Consider the following 17141-nt stretch of genomic DNA (forward strand, 5'->3'; position numbering starts at 1 on the left):
AAATCATTATTTTCTTCAATCTGCAGGTGAGGTTAATATTATGAAATTTTCAATACTGAACTCTCATTGGATTTATGCAATAAAATCTTCAGTCTTTTGTATGTGTGTTTAAGATACATATCAATAGGTTGTTTTTTCTAGTATTATATAATGTTTTTTAACTGCAATTTTAATAAAATTTATCAGTTTTGCTAGATTTGTTTTTAGGGGGCTTCTAATATTTTCTGTAATTGGAAACATTTTACATAGTAGTGGAAATGTCTGGGGTTTTTGGGTTTTTTTTGAAAGTTTGAGATGAGTCACTATTTATTTTTCTGTTTTTAAAATTTTTTACATTATCAAATATACTTACAACAAAAGCTTAATACATACAAGCTTACACCTAAATAAGAAAAAATAAAACTCTGCTAATACCTTTGAAGCCGTTTATGTTTCTTTTTTTTAAATTATCATCTGAAGACATGCTTATTGATTTTAGAGAGAGAAACATCTATGTGAGAGAGAAATATTAATCGGTTGTCTTCCTGTACACACCGTGACCTGGAATCAAACCTGCAAGCACTCTGTGTATCGGACAGCACTCTAACCAACTGAGCCACACCAGCCGGGGTTTTTTTTGTTTTGTTTTTAATTGCATGCTTATTTTCTAGGTGATAATTATTATCTAGCTTTTCTTTGTGTTTTTACTACAGCCTTGCCTATTAATAAACATTTTTAAATTTGTTTTGCTTGTTTTTGAGATATATATATGGAATCATAATGTATTTTTCTGAAATGATTTTTGCCGGGAGCCGGTCCATCCTCGCTGTTTCGGGGGACCTGGCATATATGGCATACGGTTCTTAATATGTTTGCTCACCTTCTTGGCGCTGTGTTTTAACCAAGGTCACCTCTCCGAGAAAGGTTGAATCCCCAAGTAGGGATTTTCCCCTGAAGTTAGGGAGGGAATAAAACCCCTCAACTAAGTGCCAGGCGGGTAATTAATCACTTTAACTAGGAACAATCATGCTTAAGCTACATAATCTTTACTCCCTGGAATGGAGATAAGAAACGCCCTAACCTTTGTAATAGAGATTGACAGGATTAAAATGAACTGGTATGAATACAGATGTAACAAGACAGCAAGACACAGTGCTTGGAAGACAGGACCAAGAGAGACAGAGCCTAGGCACAGAACCTACACAGAACGTTCTCTAGAGACAGAAGAACTTCGCTGGCGAGAGCATGCCGGAGGATCCTGGACAGGGACTGGCCTCAGAGCCTGGAGGCGGAGCCTGGCGAGAGAGCATGGCAGGGGATCCTGGACTGAACCTGACTGCGGAGATTGGCAGGAGAGCCTGACTAGAACCTGGTGACTGAACCTGACTGGAGAACCTGGACAGAACCTCTCTGGAGATCCTAAGCAGAACCTCTCTGGAGATCGAGACCAGAACTTGGCTGGAGATCCGGGCTAGAGATCCTGGCTAGGCTGCTGATCAACTGAACGCTGTCTCCGTGTCCTTCCTTCTTCGCCGACTCCGTCCACACCTTTGGGGACCCCTGGACCTGCTGGGGTTGGACCCCGGCAGATTTTTTCACTTAAGTTCATTATTGATTGCCCTTTGTTATTGTTCCATATTAGTTTATTTTTTCACTGCCATATAATATTTCATTGCATGAATATGCCCCAGTGTTTTACTTACGCTATCATTTATGAATATGTCAGTTGTTTTCAGTTTTATAGAGTATACTAGAGGCCTAGTGCATGAAAATTCATGCACTGGAGGGGGAGTCCCTAAGTTCGGCCTGCCCCCTCTCACAGTCTGGGAGCCCTCAGGGGCGGGAGGTGACCTGGCAATCAGGGGAAGGCGACACGCCCATCACTCCTCTGCTGCTGCCACTGCCAGCAGTGGAAGCCTTGGCTGGCCCTGGTTACCTGAGCCTCGGCCAATCCTGGGCAGCTGGGCAGCTGACATCCAAGGCTTGCCTGTGCTTCAGGCCAGCCCTGGGTGGCTGAGGGGCTGAGAGCGGGTCCAGCTACACCTTGCGCCTGCCACCCCTCCCCCCAAGTGGGGCTGAAAGGACTGGGGGACTCTGGCGTGGCTGAGGGGACTGGGCACCGCCACCTTGTAGCTATGGGCGCCACTGTCTTTTGTGCTGGTGTGATGGTCAATTTGCATATTCCCTCTTTATTAGATAGGATGCCTAAGAGTATAATTGCTACATCAAAGGGAATTCTTGTTTTTTTCCTTTTCTTTGCCTGTTATGTACATTAATATTTTTATTTACCTATATTGATTTGGAAAGTAATTATCCAAATTTTAAATTTGTTGTTAAGCATGAAAAAAATTAGCAACATTGCCAACAATAAATTTTCCTTAATATTAGCTATGAGAAGAAACCATTTTGTTATGCTTTCTGTATAAATAACACAGTGTACAGTTTTAATTCTTCTTACTACTACTGCCTTCTCCTTTGTTTTTGTGGAAAAGTTCTTGAACTTCATATCAGGAGTATCATTTTCAAACTAATAATTTTACATTTTCATTACATTCTCCTTTTGTAATTACTAATGACATTTGCATTCTCCTTTGTGATATACCAGTTATGGTTGAGACTAATGTCTTGAGTTTAAATGGTCTCTGTGCACATCATCAATTATGTGTTTTAATCATTCCTTAATAAGTACCAATTAGAATACTTATTTGACTGTTGTTGTTTTTTCTTGAGAGCTGTATGGCTTTATTTCTTCTGAGTCATTACATATCTGAAAGTGAATTTTTGTTTTCTTATTTGAGCAACATGATTGGGCATGGATTTCTAATCAAAGGAAATAACTTTTCAAAAGTCTGATATTTGTTTATTATCATCTAGCAATTAAGTTTGAAGTGAAGTCAAGGCTAGTTCAACTGTTCTGTGTAACTTACGGAGAGTAGGGAAGGTTCTGCCTACTTTCTATTTTAGAAAGAATTTTTGAGTTGTATTGTAATGAGAGAATGTGCCTTATATAATAGTTAATCTTAATATATTGCTATTTTCTGTGTGAATTGATAAAATGATCAGTAAAAGAAAATCATTGTATGTCTAGTAAATTAATCTTATTGGTGATTATATTCAAATCTTCCATAACCTAAATTGTTTTGTGTCTTCTTAATCTGTCATACAACTAGAGGTTAAAATTTCCCACATTCATAACATTGTTACCCATATTATTTGATGCTATTTTGGATGTACTCTTTCCCCCACTCCTGATTATTTTAGTCACACTTACGCTTTTTTTAAAAAAATATATGTATTCTTATTGATTTCAGAGAAGGAGGGAGATACAGAAACATCAATGATGAGAGAGAACCATCGATCAGCTGCCTTCTGTATGCCCCACACTGGGGATTGAGCCCGAAACCTGGGCATGTGCCCTGACCAGGAATTGAACCATGATCTCCGAGTTCATAGGTTGATGCTCAACCACTGAACTGCACCTGGCCAGACTGTGTTTATTTATTAAGAGGGGCAAGAGGTCAGAACTGGATGTGAAAACCTTAGTTGAACTAAGAAAGGTTGAGTCTCAATTGGAAATATTTACTTACGACAATGAGAACAAGTACTGGCCCTCAAGCCAGGTAATTAAAAATTTCACAAATCATAACAATCTGAATAAACAAACCATAAGTTTCATGGGATTAGAATTATGTAAAGAATCTGCTTGAAGGAATAAGGTTAGAATGTTCCGAGGGACCACAAGTCATATATTTTTAAAACTTTATGAAAATTTGAATTATAAAGTTTTTATGTATATAGTGTATTCTCTTTATTGAGGGTACTAGGGGCCCGATGCACAAAATTCATGCACGGGTATGGTCCCTATGCCTGGCCAGCAATCAGGGCTGATCTGTGGGGTGACCGGTAGGGTGATCTTGGCGGGGGCCCGCTAGCACCCACTTTGGCCGACCTGGTGCTGTCTGCCCACTAGCCCTGTCCCCCACTGCGGGTGATGGAGGGGGCTCCCCACTGCCACCCACCTTGGCTGGCCTGGGGCCTGTGGGCTGTGGGCAGCTTCTGTGTTGAGTGTCTGCCCCCTGGTGGTCAGTCCATATCATAGTGACTGGTCGTTCTGCCATTCAGTTGATTTGCATATTAGGCTTTTATTTTATAGGATAGTACTTGTGTTGCTGTCAGTCACTCCATATTACTTATGCTTCATTTGGGGTGTAATGGGAAGGAAAATACAATATTTATGGTCTTTTTTGTTGTTGTTAATCCACACCCAAGGATATTTTTCCATTGATTTTCTTCTTCGTTTTTTTTTTTTTTTTTTAGAAGGAGTGGAAGGGAGAGGGAGAGACAGAGTAAGAGAATATGGATGTGAGAGAGACACATAGATTGGTTACCTCCTGCATGCGCTCTGACTGGGCTGGGGATCAAGCCTGCAAACTAGGTACATGCCCTTGACCAGAGTCAAATCTGGGACCCTTCAGTCTATAGCAAACGCTCTATATCTTCTGAGCCAAACCAGCTAGGGCTTTGTCTTTCTTTACTAGTAATGTTTTCTCTCTCTGTTGTAATAAAAAACACAAATTTTAAATCTACTGTGTTCAATTATGAGTAACAGATTTATAAAGAACATTGTAAAAATATTATTAGTGTAAGATTTTGATTTTAAAATTCTGTATTTCATTGTTGTTTTTATTATGTTTGGCTAAAACTTATTTAATAAGGATTATCTTTAGTTTGTTTTTAACCATTGCACAGTGAGTTCAATTCTGAAAAACCATACTCTCTAAAATACCTCTGTCAATAATATTGCCTAAATGACTTCACGTGATCCTTCATTTACAGAGAATGGGTCACATAATTTTTGAGCAGCTATTTTTGTCTAAATTTATATACTGTTCTTTTTATGATACCTGCATTAGGAATTAAAAAAGAAGAGGCCTGATTTATTTACCTATTTAAGTCTATACTAGAGAGAGAATGTCTCTTTTTAATCATCCTTTTGTTTTATCTTTTTGGGCTGTAAATGCTATTTGCTGGAGGACATCACCAGGATCAGGGTGAAATGTGTGCAGCTACATACTCTCGTCAATGCTCAAGGGTTGTATCTGTGTGTATGTCCCTGCTTTAGTATGTTGTAGCTCTAAAAGTAAACAAAAGTGTTAGATTCATTGGCTGTCGAGCTGTCAGCTAGGAAAAGAATTCCTTCTTCTAATTGAATTTATTTGGAGAACTTTGAAGGAATGAAAGGGTGGTTTAATTTTTCCCTAGGTTTTAAAGATGTGATTTATTGTACCTTGTAAAACTAAAAGGGAAAAATGGGGAATGGTAATGATTTTCCATGTCATTAGTTTTTATATTTGTAAAGTTTTAGCTTCCACTCATCCTACCTTGAAAGTTTAGATTTGGTATTAAAACCAAAATAATACTTCTGAGGTCATCCTATCGTTTGTTGATACACTCCTCCCTCATCTCAGATGTCTGTAATTTAAAAAAGCAAAGACCTGGGACCTTAAAATAGCTACTAATGGACTTAGTACCTGCCTGGATTAGGAATGGTAGAAGGGTAGATCTGTAAAATAACCACATCTAGAACTTTTCTATGATAAATATAAGAAATCGTATTAATCAACTTATTTGTGAAGTATAGGAACAACTTTGTTACAGTGTTGTCTTTGACAGAGAGGTATGACCAGTTGTTTGTTTCCCCATTTTAAAATTTTACTTGAGCCCTAGCTGGTTTGGCTCAGTGGATAGAGTGTCAGCCTGTAGACTGAAGGGTCCCAGGTTTGGTTCTAGTCAAGGGCACATGTGCGGGTTGCAGGCTTGATCATCAGTAGGGGGCGTGCAGGAGGGAGCCAATCAATAATTCACTATCGGTGATATTTCTATTTCTCCCTCTCCCTTCCTTTCTCGAATAAATTAAATATAATAAAATAAAATAAAATTTTACTTGAGAACTTAACTACAAATTGGTAGGTGACGATAAATTGTGAATTTGGAAATTTAATTCTAATTAATATTAGGAAGATTGAGAATTACTCAGAAATGGTAATACAGTAGGAGATATGAGAACTGTCTCATAAATTTGTCAAAATGTATTAGGCATAAGAATTTTTTTTTTAAACAAGTTTAAAATTTTTTTTTTTATCGATTTCAGAGAGGAAGATGGAGAGAGAGAGAGAGAAACATCAATGATGAGAGAGAATCATTGATCGGCTGCCTCCTGCACACCCCTTTCTGGGGATGGAGCTCTAAACCTGGGCATGTGCCCTTGACTGGAATTGAATCTGGGACCCTTCAGTCTTCAGGCCAACGTTCTAACCACTGAACCAAACCAGCCAGGGGTAGGCACATGAATCTTGGATGTGAAGTTGGCTGTACGGCTGTTTAAAATGAGCATTCCATTTCCAAAAACCTCTTCAAAGAAGTGCACAGATTGAGCTTATTTCTGCATAATACCAAAAAACAAAACAGAATGGTTAAATGTATCTCTAGAGACCAATTAAATTATGATATATCAATACATCTAAGTATTATACAGCTGTTTAAAAAGACTAAACTGGTACTGTATGTATTAACATGCTTAGCTTTCTAATATATGTTAAATAAAAATATGCACAGCCCTGGGCTGGTGGGTCAGTTGGTTGGAGTGGAGTGCCATTCCATGCACTAAAAGGCTGTTGGTTTGATTCTGGTGAGGGCACACAACCTAGATTACAAGTTTGATCCCCAGTCAGGATGTTCCAGGAGGCAACCAATCAGTGTTTCTCTCTCCCTCTCCCTTCCTCTTTCTAAAATAAATTTTAAAAAACCCCACACTTTTGGAATCACTGAACTGAGTTTGTCTGCAGTATTATTGTTGAAGTGGTTATTCAACAATATAAGAGTTTTGTAGTATGCTAATATTTTTTAAAATTTAGGGCCTCTAGAAAAGGAAAACATATATAAGGTAGGAGTTCAAAAGTAAGATGTATATCTATTTTTAAATCTCTACTGTGCTGTTTTTCTATTTCAGTTACCTAGAAAAGTACGAGAAAGTTCATCATTTTGGGGAGGATGATGATGAAGTACCACCAGGCAATCCAAAGCCACAGCTTCCTATTGGTGCAATTCCATCTTCCTACAATTACCAGCAACACAGTGTATCAGGTAAATTGGAAATTGACAGGGCATAGGTCCACAGTTTTGAATTAGGAAAATAAATAATATCCAATGACTTAATACCCTAATTAAAGACTTAATATAACGTTCAAAGATCAACATCTAATTGGTATCAAGGCCTTTCTATTATAGGATTCATGAGGTTTTTGGTTGTAGCATTTTCCAGACTTACAAATACCTTTACTTTAAAAAAAATTATTTTACTGTTGAGAGTATTACAGATATCCTCCATTATCCTCCTTTGCCCCTCTCTTTTCATCCCCCCATCCCTATCTCCCCCTCTCCACCCCGCTACCAAATGCCGATACTTTTAAGTGAAGTTTTTCTCTTACTTCTTTGGCGAATACTCAGTTTAACCTTAATAGTAACTAACATGAGAAGAGAAAGATTCAGTTCGTATTAGAGAAGTCAAGAATACTTAGATATCATCTACTAGATTTACTACAATTATTGAAATTTCCAGCACCAGAATTCCTCAGAAATGTTCCTAACTATTCAACTATTTTCCTGGTGTGGTACCAGTAAATAAGATTTTCTTTTTATATTTAAGTCATTCTTGTAATAGTTACAGAGGAATCTGCAGCTAAAAAGAACAGTACTCAAGTTGGAAATAATCAGGTTGGAGTCTAATAATAAAGAGGTTCCTGAGGCAGAGCAGATGGAGGGTCTAGTGTTTAGTGAGTTTGGAGGTTGGGAATGTGATCACTAGGAAGAAAGCTCTGAAGAGATACACATGTCTTCTTTAATTACCAACATTTGGCCTAAAAAAGAGGAGATAATGTCTTTTACAGGGGTATATTCTTTATAAAATATACAATGATCTGATATTTATTATTCTTAGTTGGTGCTAGTCCCAATTTCTTACAGGTAATCCTTAAACTCATTTGTGCTTTTTATTGTTTATTTTTATAACAGGGTTTTCTTTTTTATAGAAGCAACATCATACAATAACTTCCTTTTTAAACTTTATAATGTATCATGGACACCCCTCCCTCTAATTTATCCTTTTTAATAGTTGTGTATTCCATAGTAAAGATGTACATTTCTTTTTTTACTTTATTTTTGACACTTTATTTGTACTTTTCAAATTTTATTTTCTATTATTATCTATTTTCAAAGTTCTTCCATGTTGAATTTGACTCCCTTTTTCTCCCCCAATCAGTAAAAACTGATGAAACAATCTGTGATCTCCTTTAGAAGAGGCTTCATATATGAGATGGTTTTATATAATTGGAGTAGATGGTGATGAATGCAAACCAAACCTACCTTCATTTTTTTTTCCAGCTTTTTACAGGCCTTTAATTTATAACCTCACTTTGACTCCATAGAAAAGCCAATTTAAAAATTAAGACATCTTTTAATTAGGACAGATCATTAAGCAAGACCATCTGTATTTGATTCAAAGAACCTTTGATTATACCATTGTTCCATATTTTACCCTAATCTCAGAAATGCGTCAATATGTATGTTAAAGTAACTATTAATTTTTCAGTATCAATGCTATACAACCCAAATTTGTCTACATTTATGATTTCAAGACCTAAAAAAAATGTCTCAGAAGTAACGAGGTAGGCCCTATGGAAAGGAACAAAAAGCCATCTCTGCATGCCTGCACAACATCACCTTTCCAAGACAACGGAGAAACAAACATCTAAAGAGATTTAAAGAAAAAAACAATTAAAATATTTATACTTAAACAAGCTGTCTTTCAAGCATGAGGGCAAAGAAAGCGATCCTTTGATATGCATTGTCTCAGAAAGTCTAGCTTCATTTTTAATGAGTAGTCATTACCTGAAGAACCAAAATTAAAGAACATTTTAAGTCACCATGTAGAAGATCTTGCTAATACTTTAGCTGAAAATTAAATGGGGTGACTTGTTAGGTGATGTTTCCTGATCCTAACAAGGGTTAGTGGCCATTAATTATCTCATTCAGCGATATTATAGAGGTATTCTTATATTGAAAGAATCATTGTGCTAATGACTTTTAAGACCATTTTCAGCTTCATGACTCTGTGGTTCCTATATTATAAGTAACTAGTGGCCTGGTGCACGAAATTCATGCGGAGAGGGGGGGGTCCCTCAGCCTGGCCTGCACCCTTTCCAATCTGGGACCCCTTGGGAGATGTGCGACTGCCAGTTTAGGCCCGTGGGATCGGGCCTAAACCGGCAGTCGGACATACCTCTCACAATCTGGGACTGCTGGCTCCTAACCGTTCACCTCCCTGCCAGCCTGCTCGCCCCCAACTGCCCCCCCCACCGGCCTTCTCACCGCCAGCTGCCCCAACTTGCTGGCCTGATTGCCCTCAACTGACCCCCTTGCCAGCCTGATCACCCCCAACTGCAACCCCCTGCTGGCCTGATCACCCCCAACGGCCCCCTTGCTGGCCTGCTCACTGCCTACTGCCACCCCGTCAGTCTGCTTGGCCCCAACTGCCGCCCCCCACTGGCCTGCTTGCCCCCAACTCTACCCCCGCCAGCTTGTTTGCCCCAAACTGCCGCTTCCGCTGGCCTGATCACGCCCAACTGCCCCTCACTGCCAGCCTGCTCGCCCCAATTGCCGCCCCTACTGGCCTGCTTGCCCCCAACTGACAACACCTGCTGGCCTGATCACCCCCAACTGCCCTCCCCTCCTGGCCTGATCACCCCTAACTGCCCCTGTCTCAGCCCTGCCACTATGGCTTTGTCTGGGCAGCGGCCACGGAGCCGGCCGGGGCGACCAAGGAAGCCAAGCTGGCTGGAGAGGAAGCCAAGCCTCCTGTGCCCGCTGTCCAGCTGGCTGGGACAACCAAGGAAGCCAAGCCTCCTGCGCCCACTCTTCGGTCGGCTTGGCTCCGTGGCTATGGCAGGCACCGCCATCTTTGTCATGTCAATTTGCATATTCCCTCCTTATTGGCAGTGGGTGCCGCCATCTTTGTCTAGAAGTGATGGTTAATTTGCATATTACTATTTTATTAGATAGGACTAGAGGCCCGGTGCACAAAAATTTGTGCGCGGGGGGGGGGGGGGGGTGTCCCTCAGCCCGGCCTGTGCCCACTCGCAGTCTCGGACCCCTCGGGAAATAACGACCTGCTAGCTTAGGCCTGCTCCCAGGTGGCAGAGGGCAGGCCCAATCCCTAGGTGCAGCCCCTGGTCGGGCTCAGAGCAGGGCTGATTGGGGAGTTGGGTCGCCGCCCCCTGTCATGCACAGAGCAGGGCGGATTGGGAGGTTGCAATGCCACCCATAGTAATGATCAGGGTAGGGCCGATTGGGGGGTTGGGGCACCACCCCCTGTCACACTCAAGGCAGGGTCGATGGGGAGGTTGTGGCACCACCCCCTGTCACGCACAGAGAAGGGCCAATCAGGGGGTTGGGGTGCTGCCCCCTGTCACTCACAGAGCAGGGCCCATCCGGGGGGTTGGGGCGCTGCACCCTGTCACACACAGGGCAGGGCCGATGGGGAGGTTATGGCACTACCCCGTCACACACAGAGCAGGGCCCATGGGGGGGGGGGTTGGGGCACTGCCCTCTATCACCCACAGAGCAGGGCTGATCAGGGGGTTGGGGCGCCGCCACTGTCACACTCAGGGCAGTGCCGATGGGGAGGTTATGGCTCTACCCCATCACACACAGAGCAGGGCCCGTGGGGGGGGGGGGGGGGTTGGGGTGCCGCACCCTGTCACACACAGAGCAGGGCCGATCAGGGGGTTGGGGTGCCGCACCCTGTCACACACAGAGCCACAGGGCGATCAGGGGGTTGGGGAGCTCCCCCCTATCATGCACAGAGCAGAGCTGATCAGGGGGTTGGGGCGCCTTCCCCTGTCACGAGCAGAGCGGGGCCAATAGGGAGGTTGTGGCCCCGCCCCCTGTCACACACAGAGCCTCAGGGCAATCGGGGTTTGGCTGCTGCCCCCTGTCACGCTGATCCCGGTGCCAGGAGGCCTCGCGGCTCCGCTGATCCCGGTGCTGGGAGGCATATTACCCTTTTACTATATAGGATAGAGGCGTGGTGCACGTGTGGGGGCCGGCTGGTTTGCCTTGAAGGGTGTCCTGGATCAGGGTGGGGGTCCCGCTTGGGTGCCTGGCCAGCCTGGGTGAGGGGATGATGGCTGTTTGCAGCTGGTCTCACCCCCTTCAGTTTGGGGGTCCCCACTGGGGTGCCTGGCCTGTCTGGGAGAGTGGCTGAGGGCTGTTTTCAGGCTGGCGGGTGACTGAACTCCCAACCGCTCCTTTTTTTTTCTTTTTCTTTTTATTCTGGGCCAGCTTTTGCTCTGAGGCTTGGCTCCAGCTCTGAAGCCTGGGCTGCTGAAAGCAGGTATCTGGTTTGTTTGGGTTCTATAATTGAAACACTGACTCAACTTCAGCTCTGAGATCCCGGCTGGCTGAAATCAGGTTTCTGGGGTTTTGTTTAGCTTCTATATTTGTAACAATGTTTCAGCCTGCAAGCTCAGAGGCCGGCGGCAGCAGGCGGGGAACATTGGCTTCCTCCATCACTTAAGCAAGCAAGCCTCATGTTCGCTTAAAGCTGCCTGGCTGCCAGCCACCATCTTGGCTGGCAGTTAATTTGCATATCGCCCTGATTAGACAATGGGAAAGGTAGCGGAGGTATGGTTAATTACCATGTTTCTCTTTTATTCGATAGGATAGCATTACTGTCCATTATTGTAGCTTAATAAGAGTTTGATGTTTACTGTTATAGATCCTTAAACTGATCTACTTCTGTGTTTGATGTTGTTTAAAGAGAATTTTTTTCTGGATCTGGTTCTCTTTTTCTTCCTCTAATTAAAGCAGATTTACTTCAAGAAACAAGATGTAAAGTATTTCTGGTATTTCACAAGTCTAATGGAAATTATCCATATTGCTATACAAGTTTAGGGATTGACAGAATTGCTTAACTGGGTGTTATAACTTCTTTCTGATATGCTGTCATATGTCGGTTGTTGTTTTTTAAGGATAATCTGAGCAGATATGTAACATATATTGCATGATTGATAAAATCAGGATTGGGAACTCATGAAAGGAAAGACACTAGGAATTAGGAATTGCTGGTGAATATCCAACTATAATATTTTTAATTTAAACTAAAAAGTTATAGTGTTTGAGGGCAGCATTTATGAATTTTAAGGTGCTTTTCATTTTTCTAGAAGGAGCCATAGCAACATTATGACATTGTTCTAAAAATTAACATGATTATCACTATGCAAAATAAATTCTTCATTGATGATTCTTTTTAAATATCATTAAGAAAAATAAAGTGTGTGTGTGTGTGTGTTTGTGTGTTTTAAATAAACACCCAAACAGAATTACATAGTGTTAGATTAAGAGCTTTTAGGAAATTTTAGTTAAAACCTATAAAAGAGTTGGGTTTACATCTTTGATTATACAGCCTTTCTCTCCTTGTAGGTAAGTGTATTAATCTAGAGATACTTATTGTTGATATTAAAAAAAAAAAACTATTCTAAAACAATATTTTGAAGAATAGATTTTGATTGGCAGTCACCTCCAGGGTATTTGGTATAAAGTGAGTTCTATTTATAATTTTCATATTTGAGAAAATAAGTGGAATACTGTACATTGATATGGGACCAAATTTTCCTTTAAGGATAATGGTTACCTTAGCCCAATGACTTTAAATGACAAAAAATATTGAGAAGATTTTGCTTTGAACTTTAGGGTTATTCAACTTTGGTATCAGTACATGTGGTTGTATCATTTATTTGCATCCTTTTTTCTTGTCATAAACACCTAATCCTTTGGTTTTCCTCTTTCTCTATCCTCCCCTCCTCCCTGCCCCTTGGTATTGATTGCAATACAGTCAGTTCTGAAGAACTGTAGAGTAAAATTATTAAGGATGTTTTGTTCATCTTTTCTTACATTTTTTAAAATAAAAATTCATTTTATTAATTAAAATAAAATTGTTTCTTTTCAATGTCTTTAGTAGAAAAATTATGGAAGGCAAAACTGAAAAATAAAAAAATTGAAATTAATAGAATTACAGAATTTCAGAGCTAACCATGATTTTAGTGATTATTTAATCCAATCCAGTTATTTTGATAAAAAAAGACCAAGTACCCTGTCCATTTATATTTTTGGTATTTAAATTTGGGAAAATTTCATACTGGAAGATGTAGTTTTTCTAGTTCTATAAGTTGTACTTGAGCAAAAATTTTCCCTTGTCTCATATTCTAACAGACATTTGCACTACAACAATCACTATTCTATGAATGGAAAGAAAGCTCTCTAGGAACAAGTCTCCTTTTCCTCTAACTTGAAAACAAAGAGATGTGGTTGCCTAATATTAAGTTTGTCAGCCATGATCCATTTATATAAACTTTGAATCAAGAATCCTATATAATAAAATCCTAATATGCAAATTGTCCTCTGGACCAGGAGTTCTACTGGGAGTTCAACTGGGTGACCCGGAGTTTGACCACTCGCTATGATGTGCGCTGACCACCAGGGGGCGGTGCAGAACATGGTGTATGTTGGCGATGTGGCGCTGGCAGGAGGTGGCAGTGGTATCTCTGCCGCACTTCGGTCGCTTGGCAGGCCTAGGGACTGCACCTGTGCATGAATTTCGTGCACCGTGCCTCTAGTGTTGAAAATAATTTCCAATCCCATTTTGAGTATAAACCTGTAGCTGTTCGATCATATCTCCTAGGGTAGAGAAAGGGGAGGTTCTTCAAATCTTATAAGCATTTTTTCTTACATTATCTTAGGAATCATTACCAAGCCTGATATAATTAAAGGACTGTTCATAATTATTTATTTATTTGTATTGTTTCTAATTTTTTAAATTTTTAAATATTTTGGTATTTTTTTGTTTTGATTGGAGGTGTCTTTGGCAAAATTATTCAGGTAAGGATGTATTGAATTGAGTATCTCATGTCACAGACAGAACAATTCTAAGATCTTATTGAAAGCACTTAAAACTTGACAGACAATAAATGTAGGTTCCAAATTTTTTTCTGTTGAAGAGATTTGTTTAAAGGTTTCATGGAATCTAAAAACTCTTGCTGAGACTTGGGTTCTTATACTCAGTTACCATATGTAATATAGAAGTAACAAAATCTATTCCTTTTTCACAGAAGTTTTGTTAATTTTTTTCACAGGTGTTTATTTTCTGGTATTTATGAAATACTTAATTTCAAGACTAGAGGCTCCGTGCACGAAATTTGTGCATTGGGTGGGGGGAGGGGTCCCTTAGCCTGGCCTGCACCCTCTTTCATCCGGAATCCCTCTTGCAATCCAGAACCACTGGCTCCTAACCACTCGCCTGCCTGCCTGCCTCATCGCCCCTGACTCTACTTGCCAGCCTGATTGCCTCCTAACTGGTCCCCTGCCAGCCTGATCACCCCCTAACTGCTCCCATGTCCGCCTGGTCACCCCCTAATTGCCCCCCAGCCAACCTGGTCACCCCCTAACTGCCCCTGTCAGCATGGTCACCCCTTAACTGTCCCCCAGCCAAACTGGTCACCCCCTAACTGCCCCTATCAGCATAGTCACCCTGTAAGTGCCCCCTCTCCTGGCCCGGTCACCCCCTAGCTGCCCCCCTGCCGGCCTGGTCACCCCCTAACTGCACCTGCCAGCATAGTCACCCCGTAAGTGCCCCCCCTCCTGGCCTGGTCACCCCCTAACTGCCCCTGTTGGCCTGGTCGCCCCCTAACTGCCCCCCTGCCGGTCTGGTCGCCCCCTAACTGCCCCTATCAGCCTGGTTGCCCCCTAACTGTCCCGCTGCTGGCTTGGTCGCCCCCTAACTGCTCCCCTGACAGCCTGATCACCCCTAACCACCTCTGCCTCAGCCCCCACCACTGTGGCTTTGTCTGTAAGGACGTCCAGAAGATGTCCGGTCTAATTAGCATATTACCCTTTTATTAGTATAGATTATTAAAATGAACAGCATGTTATTGTTCAACCTTAAATATGGTAAAGAATCTATTCATAGTCCGTTATAACTATATTGTGGGACTTCTTCACTATTATATTATTGGAGAAATTCTTAGAATATTTTAGAATTGAAGAGGTGTCTCCTCAAATGTCTATATTGGAAAATAAATTTCTTTACCAACTGCCGGGGTCCAATCCCAGCAGGACCAGGGGTCCCCAAAGGTTTGGACGGAGTCGGCGAAAAAGAAAGGACACGGAGACAGCGTTCAGTTGATCAGCAGTCTAGCCAGGATCTCCAGCCAAGTTCTGGTCTGGATCTCCAGAGAGGTTCTGGTTAGGATCTCCAGCCAGGTTCTGTCCAGGTTCTCCAGCCAGGTCCAGTCACCAGGTTCTAGTCAGGTTCTCTTGCCATGTTCTATAGTCAGGTTCAGTCCAGGATCTTTTGCCATGTTCTCTCCAGCGAAGTTCTTCTGTCTCCAGGCTCCGTGTAGGTTCTGTCTTCTGAATTCTGTGTTCTAAGTTCTGTCTCTCTCTGTCTGGTTACATCTGTATTTATACCAGTTGATTCAATCCTATCAATCTCTATTACAAAGGTTAGGGCGTTTCTTATCTCCATTCCAGGGAGTAAAGATTATGCAGCTTAAGCATGATTGTTCATAGTTAAAGTGATTAATTACCCGCCTGGCACTTAGTTGAGGGGTTTTATTCCCTCCCTAACTTCAGGGGAAAATCCCTACCTGGGGATTTAACCTTTCTCGGAGAGGTGACCTTGGTTAAAACACAGCACCAAGAAGGTGAGCAAACATATTAAGAACCGTATGCCATATATGCCAGGTCCCTTGAAACAGCAAGGATGGACCGGCTCCCGGCAACCAACATGATTTCCTTCAGTGACATGTTGTGGCAATGCATCCCTACTTTGTATTCTAGTTTTTTCTTAATCCATGTTTCTGAAATGTTTTGTCTAGAATCACTTTAACTTGTCTTTTTGCCTCTTCCCATTAAACTAGTTATAACTTACTAGAGAACTGGTGCACGGATTCATGCACTGGTGGGGTCCCTCAGCCTGGCCTGCGCCCTCTCGCAATCCAGGACCCCTTGGGGGATGTCAGACTGCGGGGATCTAGCTGAAACTGGCAGGCTGACCATCCCCCGGGGGATATAGTAGAGGTGAAGTGGCAGGTGGCCGGGGAGAAGCCCAAGCCTGGTGCAGGCGCCACGCAGCTCCCACTCATCCCGGCCCTACTGCACCTGCTGCCACTGCCGCTTGAATTAGCTCAGTGATCGGCGCTCCCGCTGTGGGAGCGCACTGACCTCCTGGGGGCAGCTCCTGCATTGAGTGTCTGCCCCCTGGTAGTCGGTGCGCATCATAATGATAGGTCTACTGGTTGAACAGTTGACCCGTTGCTTAGGCTTTTCTATATATAGACTAGGGGCCCAATGCACGAAAATCATGCAAGGTCCTTGTCCCTGGCCCCCGCCTGCAACCACCGTGGTCGGAGGCCTCTGCCGCCTCTGCCTCAGCTCCCGCCCGCTGCGGCTTTGTCCAGAAGTATGTCTGGTCTAATTAGCATATTATGCTTTTATTATTATAGATATGAAAAATATACTTGGGGTAGATGTCTCAGGACATAGCTTTCAAGGCCTAAACTGCCCCAATTAAGAGTCAGTATTTCTAGAAATATAACATCTTATACGCATATATTATGATTAAACATTCTGTAACCCCATCTTCCCTACCTTCAAAATCCTGAAATTGTTTTAAATTAATTCCCTTGTGGAAAATTTTAGTTACCTTGGGTTAGGAAAAAAATGTTTAGGACATATGAAGTGTAAAGGTGAAAATGTATAAATCAGACTTCATAAAAGTAAAACTTGTACTCTGAAGATACTGTTAAGAAAATGAAAAGACAAGCCATTATCTGGGAAAAATATTTACAAGACAAAAGAGATAAGTGACTCATCAGAATATTTAAAACTGACAATATCAAGTGCTGACAAGGATGCAGAGCAACAGGAACTCTCCACATTGGTGGTAGAAAGGCAAGATGTTAGCAGCCGTGGGCAAACTTTGGCCCGTGGGCCGAATCCGGCCCGTTTGAAATGAATAAAACTATTGAAAAAAAAGACCATACCCTTTT

At 41.9% G+C, this 17141-nt stretch overlaps 1 protein-coding gene across 3 annotated transcripts in view; it reads left to right on the forward strand.

Moving 5' to 3' along the window:
• ARID2 (AT-rich interaction domain 2) overlaps window positions 1–17141 on the forward strand; it is a 213173-nt gene that overhangs the window by 115375 nt on the left and 80657 nt on the right. For all 3 annotated transcript variants that reach the window (XM_059682644.1, XM_059682643.1, XM_059682645.1), the window contains one exon: window positions 6989–7122. In XM_059682644.1, coding sequence (XP_059538627.1) covers window positions 6989–7122 — 134 coding nt within the window. The remainder of the gene's footprint in view (window positions 1–6988; window positions 7123–17141) is intronic.

This window comes from Myotis daubentonii, chromosome 2, assembly GCF_963259705.1.
Source record: "Myotis daubentonii chromosome 2, mMyoDau2.1, whole genome shotgun sequence".
In the NCBI taxonomy this organism is placed as follows: Eukaryota; Metazoa; Chordata; class Mammalia; order Chiroptera; family Vespertilionidae; genus Myotis; species Myotis daubentonii.